This window comes from Asparagus officinalis, chromosome 2 (genome assembly GCF_001876935.1).
Source record: "Asparagus officinalis chromosome 2, Aspof.V1, whole genome shotgun sequence".
Taxonomy (NCBI): Eukaryota; Viridiplantae; Streptophyta; class Magnoliopsida; order Asparagales; family Asparagaceae; genus Asparagus; species Asparagus officinalis.
This window is the reverse complement of record NC_033795.1, coordinates 13,646,656-13,667,281: the sequence shown is the minus strand read 5'-3', so window position 1 is coordinate 13,667,281 and position 20,626 is coordinate 13,646,656. Positions and strand designations below refer to the sequence as shown.

The 20,626-nt window shown below is 34.9% G+C and overlaps 1 protein-coding gene across 1 annotated transcript; it reads left to right on the top strand.

Moving 5' to 3' along the window:
- On the top strand, positions 477-13,474 carry LOC109829419 (receptor homology region, transmembrane domain- and RING domain-containing protein 2-like). Its single transcript, XM_020396545.1, has 4 exons — positions 477-823; positions 3,853-4,077; positions 6,350-6,748; positions 12,920-13,474. Exons 1-4 carry the CDS (start codon positions 697-699, stop codon positions 13,321-13,323), a joined length of 1,155 nt encoding a protein of 384 aa, XP_020252134.1. The 5' UTR covers positions 477-696; the 3' UTR covers positions 13,324-13,474.

The window sequence follows — 20,626 nt, the reverse complement described above, 5'->3', positions numbered from 1 at the left end:
TGTTTCAATTAATCAATTGGAGTGAGAGACAACCTTAATACCTTAGTGTCATAATATTTGAATTAAATAATTGATTAAAAAACCGAATTAGATTTAAATTAAAAAATTTTAATTTAAATCAACTGAATTTTCAAAAACTTAATTGGGGTCTCACAGCTTAATTAGGGCCCATAACTTAATTGAATAAATTAAGTATACCAAAGTGAACCTCGCGTTCAACTCAGGTGAGCATCAAGCTCAATTTTAACGAACCTCGCGTTCGTTCTAAAGTGAACCTCGCGTTCAACTCAGGTGACACTCCTGTAATAACACCCCATTTTCTAGTCACTAGGAAATATTTATCGACTCATTTATTTAAATAAGTGCAAAGAGCGTTAATAATAGGAATTAGCAACATCCCATGAAATTAATATAAATTAAAATAAGGTAGAGGGACTAGAATGCAAATAACACTTTTAAAACCCTCACAATCCCTCTCTCCATTAAAACCCTTTCGTTTTTTATAGTCCTCACATTTCATGACATTCGACGTCTCCGTTCCCAAAATCCTAATTGTTTTTGTTAATTTGAGGTTATTTTCAGTGGTGCTCAACGATCCATTCATCGAATGGTTACTTCTTGTGTTTGAACTTCGAATTTTGAAGGTGTTTAGGGTTTTGGGAGTGAAAGTCGAAGTCTTGGTTGCTTTGTTTGAGAATGGCTTTGTTAATTAGAGTTTATGTTCTATTGATTCAATTGTTGGTGGTGGGGTTTGTGACTGGCAATGTTGTTTTGATGGGGAACAACATTTCTATGTCCTTTGATGACATGGAGGCTAACTTCAGTAAGTTTTTCTTCCCCCCCCTCTCATTTTATCAGTTTAATTTAACAGAAGTTCATTTCGATTTGCATTTGTTATCCGTATACTAGTAGCCAACGGTCATTTAATTTAACAGAAGTTTATTTCGATTTGCCTTTGGTAATTTTCTTAGCTTTTTTACGTTGATTATGGGGTAAATTACACTGAACCCCCAACAACTTTCAGCGTTTTGCAGAAAACCCCTGATAACTTTTAATTCGCACTAAACCACTGATGAATTTTGCGTTTTGCACAAAAGCGCCCAATAAGTTTCTACGTTTTGCGCATAACCCCCATAAATTAAAACTAAAAAACAACATAAAAGGCATTCTGAAAGTTATTGGGGGTTTACCATTATTTACCCAAAACATATTGTGGGGTTTATGCAAAATTTATTGGGGGTTTAGTGCCGTTTTGGAAGTTATATAGGATTTACTACAAAACACTGAAAATTCTTGGGGTTTCAGTGTAATTTAACCAATCTTTAACGGCTGGTAATTAAAGCCCTTATCCTAATTTATTTATAACTATTTATATTGTTTCTCGAATGTTACATTGATGGGGGATAATAACAAGAAAAGGACAAGAAGAAAAAAAATTAGGATTTGGTCTCAACCCTGGATGAAACTTTGCTGGTGCTGTGCTTTTAGCCAGTAGTGCATGTTCCAATCGAGGATAAAGGAGGGTTGCGTTAGATAGTCGTCAGTCGGAGCAAAACATAGTCGGATCCACATGACATGAATGGACATGATAAGAAATGAGTGCATATGTAGTAAATTAGAGTTGCTCCTATTGATGATAAAATGAGAGAGAATCGACTAAAGCGGTTTGATTATGTACATTGGAAACCTCAAAATCCACCGGTTAGGAAAAAAGATAATATTATAGTTAATCGGGCAAAGAGATCTAGATATAGACAACTTGGTCAGAGGCAAATTAAGAAAGATATGATAATGATTAACTTAATGGAAAACGTGACCAAAAATTAAACGGAATGGAATAATAGGATTCATGTAGCCGACCCCAAACATTTGGATAGAGGCTTTGTTATTGTTGTTGTTGTCTCAAACTTGGATGAATGGCTACCTGGATCAATTAAAACTCCTAATTAATAACTTTACCTTTATAGATAAGGTAACAAGAAAAGTGCTACTAAAACCAAAAAAGTAACATTAAAAGAAATTTCAGCTATGTTTTCTTCCTATTTTTGTTTGTGATTTTCAAAGAGAAAGTCATCCTATGTCAAATCTGTCCTAGTTGAAAAAGCCTGACCTTGAGTTCAATATTTTACATCATAAAGAATTTTGAATTACTATATTGGATGGAAGCTGATTGTATTTGGCTTCTTTTATGATCCAGCATAAAAAAATCTGAAATTTGTAGTATGATGGTGGATATTCATCTAATAGCAAACTATGGGGCATGATAACTAGCAAACAAGAAAAAGAAGAAGAAAATTAATATTTTGGTCTTATGCCTGGATCCTTCACATCTAAACCAATGGTTTACGCGAAGATCAATCAAGCACACAAACTAATAATTTGCTTTTTATAGATAATACTACAAGCAAATTACCACTAACTTAATCTGTCGTGTTGGAGGAAATTTCAGCCATATTTTCCCTTCTGCTTCTTCATCTATTCTTTTGTGATTTTCCAAAGAAATTCATCCAACATCATTATATATTGAACGATATTGCATACTTCAGCATATGACTAACTTGATTCAATACCTAGGATACAAAGCCTGGTAATGTTGCAGTTGTTGTCTTTTTGCAGTTTTCACGTTACCAATCTGTTTACATATTTAAATGTTATTCTGACATTGCTGTGATAGATTCATCATATGTTAAATGAACACTTTACAATTTAATGTGGGTTGCAAAAGTTTCCATAAGTTGTTTTCTATATATGTTCAGTGCATCTTTATTCAGTGCATCTTTGTCAATAAGCTGAAGCACGACCTTTGAAGTATAAGATGTAGCTCAGTATCTTCATTCGTTTTCTTTAATTGTGCATAAAATATATACTCAGCAACAGAAAGGCAAAACAAAAGAACATGACAGACATTGTTCTGGATCTTTTTTCAGGTGTCTTCCTTTAATTTTTTGAACAAATGATAGTCTTTGCAGCTTTGGGATAGTTGAACGTTCAAGCTTAGTTAAACTTACTTCACTATTGTTGATTGAGGTAATGATACACGCACACACGCGTGCATACGCAAGCATACATACGCGCACATACGCACAAACCATGAAATATGTGCTTGGTACACACACACACAAACCCATTAGACAAAGTGCTTGGTATCTGCTTGCCTTTTATTGTTTTAACAAATGGTGAGTCTTTGGACCTTTGGAACAGTCATACATTAGAAAGTTTAAATAAACCTACTTCCAATATACCGTCTGTTTGGTGAAGTTATCAACTAAAACATCTGTCTCTAAGAGAAAACCCTATAAAATGTGGTGCCTGGCATGCACTAGAAATTAACCATGCTGTATTAAGTGGCTGCTTTAATTCAGTGCTCAATTCCCGCAATGTGCATCAACTCTTCCCTCAAGGTATGAACCAAGTGACTTCAATAGTTTCAAATTATGTTGGATTAAAGGTGTTTGACATTTTTTTATGTGGGTTTGCTGGAGTAGAGTGTTATTGATCAATTATAATGACTACTAAGATTTACTTGTCATTTCCAACTATATAAACGTTTCCTAAGTTTATTTTATTTTTCATGAGCTTCCTTTATTATCAGTTGAGGTTGCTTAAACAAAGAGAGCTAGATATGTGTTTAGATGAATTTGAATGTTACAATTTTAATTTCTAATGTTTGAGCTATTTGCCTCCTTAATTTTGCGAAATCATTTTTTCCTTTATTATCATTTGAATGTTACAACCTTAATCACACATTGGGGTCACACGTAAAGGAAGTATTTCTTCTGGCTCCTGTTCACTTCATGTGATAAGTGTAATTGTACGTTTATGTGATAGGCGTTTCATTTTTATTTCTTACAGCTCCTAAGATAAAAGGATCCGTTGAAAATGGGGTCTTATACTTGGCTGATCCTATAGATGCGTGCTCTCCATTGAAGAACAGGGTGGTTGAAGGTTCAAATTCTCCATTTGCGTTAATTATTAGAGGAATCTGCTCTTTTGACGATAAAGTAAGAAATGCACAAAATGCTGGATACAAAGCGGCTATTATATATGACTGTGAAGATGGTTTCCCCCTAGTCGAAAGTAATATTTTCTATCCTTTATGGGCATTCTTTAACTGAAACTTATCTTAACAAGTTTTCTTCACTTTTTAAGAAGTCATTAAGTCAGGTTCTAGTGGCATTTATATTTTGCATAAGTGCTACTTGTATGTTATTTATTAGACAACTTATCCGCTAAGGTTTCAAATCAACTTATCTGCTTTAAAAAAAACATGCCCACAAAATAATTAAATGACTCATAATGATGAAAATGAAGGGCTGATGTAGTAGGTTAAAGATTCAAATTATTTTTGATGTATTGGGGGTTACAGTTTCTTTGATGAATAAAGTGGATAGGTCTTAAGATGATATCTGCTCCCAAATGAGAAGGGCTTAAATTTCAAAATTATGAGAAGTTTGTTCGTATGCAGTCCTCAAGCTGGGCCCTCAACCGTAAGAGTCTGAGGCAGATTTGGTTGCTAGATTAGGCAACTCATATGCGATAATCTTCTTAGTGGCAATTTTTTTTTGGGTCAATGAAAAACTTTTATTCATTCACCAAAATATGTGAGTTTATATACAACAAGATACTCAGTTTTTTAAACAACTGAGATTACAAAATTGCCATGAGAAAATAAATAAAAACAGCCAAGATCCTCAAAACAGAGAAGAGAAATCCCTGTTAACAGAAAGTGGACTATTGAGGATAATGGTCGAAAATATCAATCTTAATAGCTCTAACCAGCTGATCTTCACTCCTGTATTTCTGCTGAAAGAGCCTCACATTGCGTTCACACCAAATTTTATAAATTGTGGTAGTTAACGCCAGTCTCTTGAGTCTCTGTTTGAAACATTTCCCTCTTAGCCTGGTAGTAAACCAAAACAAGAGCTGATTCCGGTTTGAAGATCTCCAATTAAACTCCAACCAATCCATTATGCAATTCCAGACATTACACGAGAAGGAACATTCAAAAAACAAATGATCCCTGGACTCCATTCCCGCACCTGAACATAAGCTGCAGGCATTTGCATTAATAAATCCTCTCCTAAGAAGTCTGTCCTGAGTAAGAAGTCTATCTTGAAATGCCAACCAGCAAATGAAGGAGTGTTTAGGATCAAACCCTCCCACACTGTGTTGAACCATGGCACATTTTCTGTAGCAGGGGAGAGAGCAATGTACAGGGTTGAGAGCTTTAATTTTGAGTTCCTAAAACATGAACTGATGAGGTGCTTTAAATTATCAACACCCCCACAGAGAGCCAAAGCTTTATCCCTTACTTCTAGTAATTGTTTCCACATCCATGAGTCTCCAGCTCTTGCACACACCTGTCAAATATCTCTGTGCTTTAGGTAGGTACCGTGAATCATTCTTAGTTGCAATTTATTACTCTAATATTTGCATTATACTTCAATTGTAACCACCAGGTGACAATTTAAGCGAAGAACGTGAGCGGCAACACCCACGAGTAATTAATAATAACCCTTTGTCACTAATAATTAAATTCATGTCTTGTGGCCACATCTTAAAGTAATTAACGATTACCTTTTATTCCTATGGCTTCGAACATTCCTTTTCCCTACTCCATTTTCACCCCATGACCACACACCATTATTATGTTGCAATTAGCAGACTATCCTATGGCTTTGAACATTCCTTTTCCCTACTCTCCATTTTCACCCCATGACCACACCATTATTATGTTGCAATTAGCAGACTGTTATACTTTCATTTCTAATTTCAAGAAGGCTCTTACATTTACTGTGGGAAGTGACTGTTTGCATGCTTATGATGGTAATCTCAGAAAACACACACACACAAACACACACACACACACACACACACACACACGCATACCAAGCATGGATTATTTTTCTAGTCTTTTTATCTTGCATACTATCATAGGTCTAATCCTTCAAATAGACAAATTACTTTAGCTATCATCTTCTTGTTAAAAAGTAATGGATCCTTTACTCGTTATGACTGTTGCTGATCAATAATAGGATGTTCTTGAGATCTGATTTCCTATCTACTAGCAATTGTCAAGCCTTTCTGCAATGTCTAGAATGTTCTACTTGCATTTATCCAGTTGTGAGTTCGACTTGTTATAAGAGGCATGGGTTTATGAGTTCGACTTGTTATGAGAGGCATGGGGTTATTGACTTACTCGTCGACATTAGACTTTTCTTGAGGTTTAGGTTTAATTTCCTTTTCTAGTAGCATTTCCGCAATGTCTAGTTATTCTCTTTGACAGCCAGCCTTTGCTTTCTGATAATTACAGAGACTAATTCAGATATTTCATTGTGGAACTATTCAGTGAGAGGAGCCCAAGATGGCATCAAGATATATGCGGTCTTTATATCGAAAGCCTCAGGAAAAATACTGAAGGAATACGCAGGTCGTTCTGATGTTGAGACATGGATCTTACCTGACTCCGAAAACCGTCCATGGTCTGCGATGACTGTTTCTTTCTTATCGCTACTTGCCATGGTTTTTGTGATGGCTACATGTTTACATGGACACAACGCTGTACGTGAAAGGTTTATAGCTCCTCAACTCCAAGAGTTTCATGGAATGAGTGGTAGTTTGGTGAAAGCAATGCCGAGTGTGAGATTCACATGTGCTTTGGAGGATAATTGTACTTCGAGTACTTGTGCTATTTGCCTCGAAGACTATAGTACTGGAGAAAGGCTTAGAATTCTCCCATGTCGTCACAGTAAGTCTCTTGTCCATATCAATAGCTGTTATTTGCTATCTGTTGCTTTTAGGTGAATTGCAATAACTTTAGCTTTAATAATTTTTTCATGTAACAAGATGAAACACAGGTTATTCTTGTAGGTTAGTTGCAAATACAATTCACATTTTTGTTTCTAGTAGTATAAAAGTAGTATAAGATTTGTAGTAAGAAGGATATGAAGATACTATTGGATAGCAGGTTCCTACTCTGTTTTGGTAACAGGTTATTGGGATTCCTACTCTGTTTTGGTAACAGGTTATTAGGATTCCTAATCTGTTTTGTTTTTTGTTTTAGAATTCCTAGTATATTTATGATTTTAGGATTTCTATATATATAGAACAATTGGAAAAGAGAATTGAGAAGAAAATTAGGGATATTTGGAGCACAGAAAAGAAGTATTTTCTGAGCTATTGGTTAGGGTTTTGTTTGGAGAGAATTAGAGATTTGTTGGTGAGATTAATTGGTGAGTTTGAGTGATTTGTAATCTCAGTTTGTACTCTTCTTCTCTATTAGTGAAAAACATTATTCCCTTCTTACCCCGTGGACATAGATAACTTGCCGAACCACGTTAAAATTGGTTGTTTGTGATATTGATTTCGTTTGTTTGGCCTTCTCTCGACGTTCGTTTAATTTGATTTCTCGTAGCACGTTGGTTTGGTTGTTTGGCTTCTGCAACGCTCAACAAGTGGTATCAGAGCTCAGGCTACATTTGAGCTATTTGGAGAAGTAGATCGTTTTGGAGGCTCGCCTAGGGTTTTGTTTGATGATAAAGGTGAGATCTTTTTGATAAATACTCTACCTTTTTAGTTTTGGATCTATTCTTTATTTGTTCCGCATTTGTTTTGGTGCTTTGAGAAAAATGGTCGGGAAAGAAGGAGTTGTGGAGGGTACTTCCGGCGTAAAGACCGTCTAAAGTTTGAATATCCACTCTATAAAGATAGATGTGGAGAAGTTTAATGGCACAAATAATTTTGATTTTTAGAGATGTGAAGTCTTGGATGCATTCAATGTGCAAAATTTGAAAGATATTTTGGAGTTGGACGGAAAACCGGACGACATTGAGAAGAATGTTTGGAAAAAGATGAATAGAACGGCGTGTGGTGTGATTAGATCTTGTTTGACTCAAGATTTAAAATATGATGTGATCAATGAGAATTCGACTAAGAAGATTTAAGAGATCCTAGAGGGCAAGTATTTGACCAAGAGTGTAGAGAATCGTTTGCATTTGAAGAGGAGATTTTATCGCTTCCAATTAAAGAAGGAGATCTCCATTGGTGATCACATGAACCACTACACGAAGCTTCTTACGGATTTGACGAATGTAGATGTGATGATTGAAGATGAGGACAAGGTGGTGTTGTTGTTGAGTTTCTTGCCTGACGAGGAATATGAGACATTCGTTCTTACTCTTATTAATAGGAAGGCATCTTTTTCTTATAGTGAGGTCACCGCTACACTTGTGAATTATCATCTTTGAAAGAAGGATAAGAAGACTTCAGTTGAGCCGGTAGCCGGGGCATTGGTCGCAAGAGCAAAGAACCCAAACCGTGGTAGAAGGTCGCAGTCTAGAGGGGCATATCTTGGAGTTCGTAGGAATCAATATACCTTTTGTAAAGAGGATGGACATTGGAAAGCCGAATGTCCAAAGTTGGTTGATTAAGCCGGGAAGAATAAGGGAAAAACTATTTAAGCTTTAGAGGTGAATGTTGTCAAGGCTAGTGGTAATAATACAGATTCGGATTCTTCGGGCTACTCGTTATCTGCACTACAGTCGGTTTGTGTTACCGACTCTATAGAATGGATATTGGAGTCGGGTGTTTCTTACCATATTTGTCCTAAGAGGGATTGGTTCTCCAGCTTTCAGGAGTTAGAAAGAGGGAAGGTCGTGCTCATGGGTAATGATCATGAATGTCCTATTGGTGGTATCGGTACCGTTCAGATTAGGATGAGTGACGGAGTGATTAGGGAGTTGGTTGGAGTGAGGTTCGTTCATCAGTTGAAGAAGAACATTATTTTACTTAGAATTTTGGAGGTAGCAGGCTATAGGGTGACCTTGGTCGATTCACGTTTGAAGGTCATAATGGGATCCATGATTGTGATGAATGGCGTCAGGAAGAATAATTTGTATTATTTGATTGGGAGCACGGTGTTTGATAGAGAGCTGACGATTTCTTTGGATTTGGCTAGACTGTGGCATTTGTTAAGGCTGAGTTATTTGATTGGTTATGCCGTGTATAGTTTGTTGAGGAGTGTTTTGACCTGCAGATTGAAGTTATTTGAGCATATTGGTATGTGCAAGAAGACCGAGGTGGAGTTTGGCACTTCTCTCCATCAATCGAGGGGTCTTTTAGGTGGTGTTCAGTCAGGTATTTTAGGGCCTTCCAAGGAGGCATCATTGGGAGGTAATCGATATTTGGTTTCCACAGTTGGGGATTGTTCTAGGCATTGGTGGGTTGCAACCAGGTCCCATTGGTGTGAAGTCCTAGAAGTCAACAATAATTGGAAGAAGTGTATTGGTAGAAAGGTAATCCGTCGTTCTAGCTTTGGTAGGGGTTCTTTCTTGTATTTGTGCCGAGCTCATGGCAGTTTGTAGGGGTGAGCACGGTTCGGTTCAAACCAAAAAAACCGACCGAACCGATCCGAACCGACCCGAAAAAAGCGGTTTTATGCGTAAGGCGGTTCGGGTCGGGTTGATAACTTTTCAAACTGACCTGACCCGAACCAACCGAATATATTCCCCTGCCTCAAACCATACCCGTTCACCCGTACCCAACCCTCAAGACTCAAGTTGCCCTAACCTCCCCATTTCCTCTCTCACTCTCAGTCCCAGCCGCCACTCCCATTTCCCTCAATCTCTCTTTCGCTCTCCTCAGGACCTCAGCTGACAGGCGTAAGGCCCGCCACCTACGACAACCAACAACCACCAGCTGCGGTCCGCCTCTCTCACTCTCTCTCACTCTCCTCAGCCGACAGCCGACAGTCGCCACCCGCGCCGCGAGCGCTCCGCAGTCTTCGATTCTTCATGGATCTGTCTCCGGCTCAGGATCAGGCTCAAGATGTATCTCCGGCTTTGGGGGGACATCCGCACCCGTCACCGTCACCGAGGCCGAGGTATAACATCTCAGTGATCTCTTTTGCTCTTCTTCAAGCTTCCTTCAATTCTAATCTATTTTATTTTTGTTTTTATCATGATGCTGGTAATGGATCTCGAAACCATGAATCCAACTCTTTTAATCAGAACAAAGATCCCAATTCGAACGATTCATCTATGGATTTGATTATTTTCGTTTTTGTTGTGGATTTTTTTTGATTGAAACTTGCTAATCATAATTGCCTCAAAAATCTATGGATAATGGAAGTCAGCAACAACAAGAAGATGATCCATTACCAGCATGAAGTGCTTGATGAAAGTTTTATTCATTGTACAAAGTTTTCGAATATGGTTTGTTGCGTTCGTTTGCTTCTGCCTAATTCACTGTACAAAGCTGTCATGAGCATTACTTTGTTGAACTATTTGCTCAGTTGAAACATGGTTATCTATTAACTTGCTGTTGTGTTTATTTGCTTGGATGCCTGGATATAAACTCTTGGGGAAAGTTATATTTATGCCTTTGATTTGTTATACTTGATGAAGTTAGAACCGAACAAACCGAACCGACCGCACCGAATCGATTTGCAACGGTTCAGTTTGGTTTTGAATTGTAGGTAATTCGGTTCGGTTGTTTAAATTTTAATAAAAACCGACCCGAACCGAACCGTGCTCACCCCTAGCAGTTTGAGACACTTCATTGATGTGGAGACATTGGGGCGACGAGATGAGATGACAGTTTTGATGGATCGTTCTTTACTGGAGGGGGATCGGCGTTGGTTGTCGAGCATTGATTTTGGTTTTGGAGCTTCGACATATTTGGATCATCTTGGTCATAGGTTGCCGACTGCTGCGTGTGGAGATTTTAGATCTGGTAGAGCTGCTTCAGATTTTGGGTTGCATCGGATATTTGGTTGCCCAGCATTTAGTCACATCGAGGATGTGAGATTTGATCTGATTGCACGTTTGGGATTCACAGGTTCGTTTGATTATCAGTTAGGAGTTTCTGATTTTGTTCTGAGCAGGTATGTCACACTTGACTCTCGGCAGGTGGAGAGTGTTGATCAGATCATTGGGATATCGTAACGGGTGAAGGGTGATGCTACTTCACATTGGGTGGAGATTACTCCACATACTCCAGACCATACTGCATCGTTTGGGATTCTAGCTGAGGTGACACAGTTTGGAGATCATTTGGATTTGGATGCAGATGATGAGTTGGTTTTGGATTCGAGTGCAGCTGGTGGACATGTTTTGGATACGACCATTGGTTCACCTCAGGTGGAGGTGTTTGATTTGTTTCAGTTTGGGGCCATTGGGAGCGCTATCAGTTACAGATCCGTTGGTGATATTGGTGAAGAGTTGTAAATTTTTCTATTTGATTGAGGGCCTTTGGAGGTTGTTTAGTTGAACTACGTGAATGCTTGATTCCTTGGGGAAGAGGATACGTAGGCAGTCATTTATGATGCAGCCGGTTTGGTGAGTTGATACCAACATTTGGAGTTTGTTCGCATTCTCGTTTGGGTTCTCGACTTGTTGTGGATTGAGTCTGTTATTGTGGATTTGTTCCACTTCGTACTGGACACAACAAGTGAGACGTTTGGTTGGTATTGGTGTCGGTAGTGTTTTCAAATGCGCGTGCCTCATTGCGCCTCATGCGCCTTACGATGCGGGGCGGTGACGAAGCGCCCCACATCTGATGCAGCAGCGCTTTTTGCGCCTCGCGTACATCCTTGCTTTGTGTAAGGTGCATATAGTACATATCCTCATATAGTTTTATTTGTTAACATTTCAATCGAGTCTTTATACTTGATATTCCATATCCTAAAAAGCAAAATAAATCCATTAGGCATTTTTAATAGCATTCAATTGAGGACAATTACTAATCCTTTGCTTGTATATTAATCTTGATTTAACATTTGATTTAAAAATTTATGAATTTTGCTACTATGTTAGGTGTTAGCATTACAAATTAAGGTATTATATTGTGATTTTGTAGTAAGATATTATTTATCATTATAATTTTTATATAAATTCTAAAAACATGTTCTTTCGCGCTTGATTACTTATATTAAAAAATTAAGGGTGCGGTGTGCGCCTCGCATCACTCAGGCGCGCGCATCGCGTTGCACCTTGCGCATGTGCCCGTAAAGATGCTTTGCGCCCCGCATTGCGCTTCGCGCATTGACAACACTGGGTGTCGGGTCAGTTTTGGAAAAACTTTGCCGAGGTGGAGAATTATTGGATAGCAGGTTCCTAATATGTTTCCTAATTTGTTTTGGTAACAAATTATTGAGATTCCTAATATGTTTTGGTAACAGGTTATTAGGATTCCTAATCTGTTTTGTTTTTTGTTTTAGAATCCCCAGTATGTTTATGATTTTAGGATTTATATATATATGGAACAATTGGAAGAGAGAATTGAGAAGAAAATTGGGAATATTTGGAGCACAGATAAGAGGTATTTTCTGCGCTATTGGTTAGGGTTTTGTTTGGAGAGAATTAGAGATTTTTTGGTGAGATTAATTAGTGAGTTTGAGTGATTTGTAATCTCAGTTTGTACTCTTCTCCTCTATTAGTGAAAAATCTTATCCCCTTCTTGCCCCGTGGACGTAGACAACTTGCCGAACCACGTTAAAATTGGTTGGTTGTGTTTATGACATTGATTTAGTTCGTGACATTGATTTAGTTCGTTTGGCCTTTTCTCGACGTTCGTTTGATTTGATTTCTCGTAGCACGTTGGTTTGATTGTTTGGCTTCCGCAACGCTCAACAGATACTTTTGGTGAATTGTCAACAAATTGGGCAAATATAACTTTCTATCCTGGGCCCAAACAGTAGGGGTTTTCATGATTTGTGCTCGTAAATTGCTTGGGCAATTTTCTGGTGAGCTTTGGATAGGTAGCATCACACACTCTCATAGTATTGGACACTATAGAACTACCATATTACGATCTGTAAGCTCTACTGCAGCTATCCTATGTTCTTATATTCTATAATCTTTTCGTTTGTTAAAACCATTTATTAGTTTGTATTGACACAGTGCTTCAATTTTTTTTTCAGTGTTCCATGCAATTTGTGTTGATTCTTGGCTCACATCATGGAGAACATTTTGCCCTGTGTGCAAACGGGATGCCAGGACGAACATCAACATCCCCCCAGCCTCAGAATCTACTCCTTTGCTTTATTCTGATTCCCAATCTTCATCTTCATCAATACCAATTTCTTCCTTGGCAAAATCGTTACACACACCAGTAGTCTTATCTCCATCTTCTTTGTGCACTACTCATCATATGGCTAGCTCATACAGATCCTACAATATCTCACCTGATCTATGTATGAACATAAACTTTTCAGGACAAAGAAACATATGTGGAATGTCGCACCATATATCTCCACATTCTATAGGTCTCTCCTTGCCCTCTTCTTACAGTTCGAGCTCTTCACGAGGTTATAATTCGAGTTGAAGCAATGCATCTCCCGAGTTCTCTTGCTGGATCATCCGGTCACTGTTGATACTTGCGACGTTATTGACTAACAAAGCTGTTGTTACAGTAATTTGTGCTTTAAAAACAGGGTGGAAAATAGTAGGCTTTTGCAACTTGGAAACCATATCATTGAGATTGATGACTGTAATGGTTACATTGAACCTTGAGTTCGAAGGTTTTGTAAATATCTCATGTCCAATGTAGCAAACTCTTTTAAACTCTGTTTTGGCTGAATAAAAAACTCTGCCTTCAATCTGCATTGTAATGATAGACTGAGCATATTTTTTTTTGATGATGTTCAGCTTCTTTTTCTCAAAAAAGATATCCGGCTTCATAGGCAGCAAAATGTTCAGATTGTGGATGATCATTGATATGGTTTCATCTATATTATTTGATTTTAGATAATAGAAAAAATTGAGAGCCGGACTCCTTAGCAAAAACTTAAACATAATAATTGATTTAAATAAACATGATCTAGAAGCACTTGAGATTTACTTATCCTCATAATCTAAATTTAAGTCCAACAAATTTTAAGTTTCAGTTTGAAAATAGAAAATGTTAATTCACTTGCAATGTTTTCATTAGCTAGTTATTAATAAAAGCCAATAGCTTTTAGTGCTCCCAAAATTATTTTTGAGAGTACCGATGGCATAAAAGGTAATTAGTATCCTTACTTTGCGCTCTCTCACTTGGGAAAATCGCCTGCCACAAAAAAAAAAATCTGAGGGCTTATTTGAATTGGGGGTAATATGAGTGAAGGTAAGTTAGGGGACACATTCACCTTCTTTGGGAATTCATTTGAGCTAGTTAACGAAGGGGAAGTTAAGGTAATGGAAGGGAAAAGAGATTAGGTTTTGTTCTTTCCTAATTTGGGGTGTAATGGAGGGATTCGGATCCTCTCCACTACAAAAAAAATAGTGGAGAGACCACTACATAATCACAGCCATTGATTATCTAGTTGATGGTTATGATTTTTTCTTTTAGTGCAAATTAGGAATGAGTGCAATACACGGGGGTATGATAAGTGTTAGATTTAGATTGTATCATGAGTGCAATACACGGGGGTATGATAAGTGTTAGATTTAGATTGTATCATAACCGCCTACTAAATAATTAATGCTTGAAATTAAAAGTAGTGGTCTCTCCACTACAAATATCACATAAAGACATATTTATCCCCATATCAAGATGAGATTCAAAGGGATGAAATGACATGTAAGTTATTTATGTAAATTTATATATATTTACATACCTTCCCTTCACATATTCCCTTACATTCCTTTAATTTAACTTATCCTATGTTCCATTAACTTCCGTTCACTAGCTGCAAATCCAAAAAAGCCTTAAGTTCCGAACCTACAATTGTAATTATCGCCTCTTTCAAGGGCAGTTAGTTAACTAAAATTCTCATCGTGTTCATTCGATTCATTCTTATTTCTTAACCCATTGCTGTCGACTTAGCCATTAACTCAATTCTTGTAGCAAAGATCATGGCTAAAACTCAATTGTTTGCTAGTAAAAATCATGGCTAAAATATCACTTTTAATCCAACTTTATCTACAGATTTAGTAATTGGAATTTTCAACTCTTAATTTAACTCTCCGTCCTTCATCATCTGCATTTTTTTAGAAATAATTGTGAAATTTTGGATCTCGAGTCGTGAGGAAAAAGATAGTGGAGAAAGTACAATTTTACCCTTTAAATTATATTAAATAAAAAATTACAAATTTTAGGAGTACCGAAGCATTGCTATAGAACTCAAAATTAGTTGCATTGCTATAGAACTCAAAATTAGAACTAAGATAATTTATAGGATAAATTTTTACAGTTTTAGTCAATTAGAACTTGAACTTTGATACAATTTATAGTGTTAATCAATTAGAACTAGAACAATATTATAGCTAGGATAATTGTAAAAAATTATTTTACTTTTTTCATTTTTTGTATATAAAAATGAGAGTTCTAACTGAAAGTACCCTAGAGAGGGGTAATAGGGTATTTGATAATCTAATACGATTACTTTGCCAAATTAAAACTAATTAACAAATATCCTAGCAATGAGATATATAATGAGATATATGCAAGGATGTGCAAGAATAAACAATATGACAATAGGCGAAATAAACAATGAGACAATAATAAGTACGCCAATGCCAAACACAAATACAAACAAATAATCACGGAGTTCGGTCAACCAACGACCTATGTCTCCGCTCCTCACCCTCGAGGAGAATATCCATTATCAACTCAAATAACTATACAATTCGGTTTTCAACGCTCACCGATAACGTTTACAACTCACATGATTGTCAATACACAATACACTCCGCTAAGTGTTGGCATAGGCCGTGTCACATTCCTCAAGTGCTCAGAATTACGACCTCTTCCTAGGATTTACAACCGACGCCACTCCTCTTAGAATTGACCTCGTCTCTTACCAACCACTCATCTAAGTGTCCTTATGTATTACAATGTGTTTCACAACTATAAGCTCAAATAAATGATTTTGTTCTCTAATACAAATGAGATCGAAAATAAAAGTTCACTCAATAATTACACCCACAACCCAATTTATACTATATGTGAAAATACTCAAGCTCAAGTGGTTGTGTGTGAAACAATGAGTAAAAAAGAATTAAACTCAAATTAATCTAGCACATATATATAAGAATCAAAATGAAAGCAAGCTAGATAAATGAGTTTAGAAAAACTTCTCTAAACAAGTGAGGAATGAAGATTTGAGGATAAAATCCTCAAAGATGAAATTTTGATTGTCCTCCTTGTAAACTCTTTTGCATAAACCAAAAACACACTTTAAACTCTTAAAAAAACTCTCAAAAACTTGTAAAACTTATTCTAAACTTTTATAACAAAATCTAAGTGTTGAGGACGAGTAAGACTCCTATCAACTTAAGTTGATGTCCACCAAACTTCCTAACCACTCATTTATTAATATAAAAAACATTTTCATATCATGCAAGGATCCCTAGGTAATATGAGTGGCTAAAAAATTTGATGGATAATTTTTTGCTATCCACTTAAGTTGACACAAGTTTTGCTCGTTGAGAACTATATATAGTCTCTCAACATATCATCCCAAGCCAGAGGAAAGCATAAAAAACGAGGCAAAACTCATAAAAATAAAAATCTAGAAAAAAAAACTAGCCGCTATTCAACAGTACTGTTTAGTCAACTGAAATTATTGTTCAATCGACTGATCGATCGACTAAAATACTGTTCATTCGACTGATCACATACACGACAGATTCTAAAATTTTATGTATCTGATTTTATAAAATCAATTAAAAATAGCAAAAAAATTCTCCAAAAAATCGTAAAAATTTTTAGAAATGTTTCTATACACGTAGATAAACATGTTGGAGAAAGAATTTCTGAAATATCACTTTCCATTTGTGAGAAATCACTATTTTAAAATAGATATTCTAGATACTAAAAACTGCTAAAATACTTGAGTTTGTAAAATCAATTTAACATAGTAAATCAACTCCAAAAATGATAACATTTTGGAAAATATTTATAAACATGTAATGGAATATTTTAGAAAACGAATTTCTCTATTTTCATTTCCCATTTGTAAAAAATTATTTATTTTGCAAACTGTTAAACAATACGAAATCATCAAAACTTGGTTTTGATGAAATCAATACAAACAAGTTTTGAAACATTTTTTAATAAATTAATAGACTTGAGGAAAAATATAAAATAGTGTAAACAAGTCTTTAATACATAAACACATTATTTTCCAAATAAAGATGATAAATATGAAACTAGCATGTATGTTTGTAAATGTAACTACATAAACACATTATTTTCCAAATAAAGATGATAAATATGAAACTAGCATGTATGTTTGTAAATGTAACTATTTGTTTCATATTTATTTGTATGTTTGTAAATGTAACTATTTGTTTCATATTTATTTGATTTAACTTGAAAGCGATAAACCGAAAACATGTATGTGTGTAATATATAAGCTTTAATCATAAACACACAAAGTATAAGATCTAAACTAGAAACAATATACTCAAACTAAGAGATCTTTGATATGCTCGTCTTGGTTGCAGATAAAGCTTGAACTTGTACTTGACTTGAAATGCAAAGCTTCATTCCGATATTTCTTCCATCTTCCAATGGATATGATTGTGTAGGTGCAAGTTTATCCAACCTCCAATAGAGGATCTTTGTGTAGAATACCTAACAAACAAATAAATACTCGACAAACATTGTTAGGAATTATTTGTTAATCATCAAAACTAGATTAGATAGTATGTTCATAAATATGAGGCCTAACACTAACCTCTAAAATTATCCCAAATTTCGGGCTAGAACTAATTAGTAAAAAACTAGAATTCTCATGTTCATTTCTTTCTTTTCTTTTATCCATCCTCTCTTACTCCAATAGTCATCGCCATCATCTGATCATGTTATTATACTAGATCGTCTTTCCTCTTAATCCTCTCTTTATATATTATTTTCTTGTTTATTGAGTATTATATTTATATAATTATTTTATAATAAAATTTATAGATCTGTAAGTTATTTCAAAAATTATTGAATTGAGATATGAGGAAAGGGGTGTTGTAAGAAATGAAGGAATATGGAAGACTTTACTTGTAGTATAATAATTAACAAAAATAAAAAAGTTCTGAAGTATTATAATAATTATTATTAACAATATAATGTATTCTAACCAAAAGTTATTTAACAATAACTAACAATATATGAAATAATTATTAATAAATAATAGTAAGTTTAAATATATATAAATTAGTAGCTATATCATCAAAATGCAAAAAATATATAGTTCTCTATTATCAAAAATTATCCCACATCATCTTACCAAAATACCCAACTGTTAAAAAATGTTTCCAATTATCCCACTAAAATATTCCACATTCAAAAAATTGTTCCACTTCAACAATTATCCCACTTCTTGAAAAAAAATTCCCATTGACTAACACCCCTAATCTAATCTATCATATATATGTACACACACACAAACACACACACACACACACACACACACACACACACACACACACACACACACACACACACACACACACACACACACACACACATACATATATATGGGAAAAGTGTTCCTAAGGTGACGCCTTAGATAATCATCTAAGAACACGGCCTAAAATCACATGATTGAACTACATTATGGATGATCCGCTCCGTTAAACTTGATCTATATATTAAAAAAATAAAACCCCAACACACCAAGTTTGGGGTGAACCCATCATCGTTTGACCCTCCGTCGAGCCGTGTGAAAAGTTTTATTCATTCGAAACCGTTAAAATTGATACGAGTGGATGAAGGGTCAAACAACAACGGGTTCACCTCAAACTTTGTGTGCTGGAGTTTTAGAATATGTAGTTCAAGTTTAACAGAGCGGATTATCCATAATATAGCCCAATCATATAATTTGAGGCTGCGTTCTTAAATGATTATCTAAGGTGTTACCTTAGGAACATGTGCAATGCACGTGGTTGAATATCATGAGTTGAGATGTATGTGCAATGCACGTTGTTGAATATCATGATTATTTAAATTAATAAAAATAGAGTAAAAAGAAAAAAAGAAAATAAAGTTTTTTGTGGGATTGATCATCAACTCAATAACCTCTCTCTCAAATAAAATATTATCATTATTTTCTTTAACCCAAACTATGGCTACGTGATCTACTATTTGTGAGTTATTAAAAGTACATTAATTTAGTACAACATCTCTATTTATTAGTATCTTCAAGTCTTCAAAAGATGTGTGATCATTCAATTCGCAGAAGAATTTTGCATATGAATTTACTTACAATATGTTCATTAAACATTTAGTTGTGGTTTGACTTATATTCATATTAACTTTTAGTTGATGTTTCTCTCATATTTATATTATCTAATATTCTCATTTAATTTTATAGCTCATTCTCTATATCATAGAAGTAAAACTAAAGTATGAAGAATTATTATTTTACAAAATTAGAACAGGGAGATTATGATATATTTCGCCATGTACTCTAAATATAAATTTTTTTTTCTTTGATGCAAGAACCCTATCAAATCTTACCACAAACGATGTGAATAAAAAATGCTATTATAACTCACTTGCCTAGGATAATTATATTGTATATAGGATACATAACTCATCTAGAATATCCATATCTCCTAAGTAGATTTTGCTATTGTGAAACAACATGTTAGAGGCTCGTATTCAAACTTTTTGGCTCTATAAAAGATACAAAAATTTAGAGTGCATAGCTTATATATCGTAAAGAACATATCGATTCATGAAAAAAAATCTATTAATGATATTATTAAAATGATATTACTACTTAATATTAAATCAAGTTTATTGTATAAGATTATATATATGACCCTTTTTAATAAATTATAAAGTATATATGGAAACTTCGATGCTTATAGTCAGTAGTTGGGCTCCACAAAATAGGTTAACTTTATATTATAGTTTGCTATTTATAGTAATGCTGGCAATACCATTACCTTTTCTTTTTATCTTATTATTCATATTTTTCTGATGTAAGTTCTCTTTTGCTAATCATTCAATTGGCTATATTTAGTTTTTATAACATCAAATGTTAGAATATTCTCTTCTATTTAAAAAGTGTTGACATGATTTTCTTAAAAAATATATACACATAGTAACAATAGTATATACTTCAGTGCAACTCAAACATTAGCTTGAAGCCATTTAGAGTGAGGTCATTTCTATGCTAAAATGATGATATAGTGATTACACAGTCTAAAAGTCAAAGAAGAAATTTCTACAAAGAAAAAGTAATTTAATATGTCAAATTAAGAACTAATTTATAAAATATACATGGGCAGTGCAGATAGCTATAGAAAGTAAGGTATATATATTCATAAAATTTTATAGTGAGTGATCAACTACAATCATCCTAATTTAAGCATAAACAATTATTATTTTAGTTACTAATTTGATACGCGTAACTATGAAAATCTCTAGTAAAAAATAGGAATTGAGATTGTACTTTGCTGTAGGTAAATAAATAAATGTTATTAGAGCTCCTATTTATGTTGAAGTTAAAAGTAATAATTTAAATTATTAAGCACCAAATATTAGCTCATATGAGAAAGTAAAGTAATCTATGCTCTATATACGTATATAATCAATCAATCAAACGTATTAAAATTGTAATGACCACAGTCAAAATTATATGGTGGGTTCATATTAAATATAATTTGTAAAAAATAGTACATTAAAGTCAAAATATTTT

Bases quoted from the DNA above. Each gene is read 5' to 3' on its own strand.
- LOC109829419 (XM_020396545.1), top strand. From the start codon at position 697: ATGGCTTTGTTAATTAGAGTTTATGTTCTATTGATTCAATTGTTGGTG. The intron at 824-3,852 runs GTAAGTTTTTCT...TATTTCTTACAG, and splicing joins TGACATGGAGGCTAACTTCA to CTCCTAAGATAAAAGGATCC. The intron at 6,749-12,919 runs GTAAGTCTCTTG...TTTTTTTTTCAG, and splicing joins AATTCTCCCATGTCGTCACA to TGTTCCATGCAATTTGTGTT.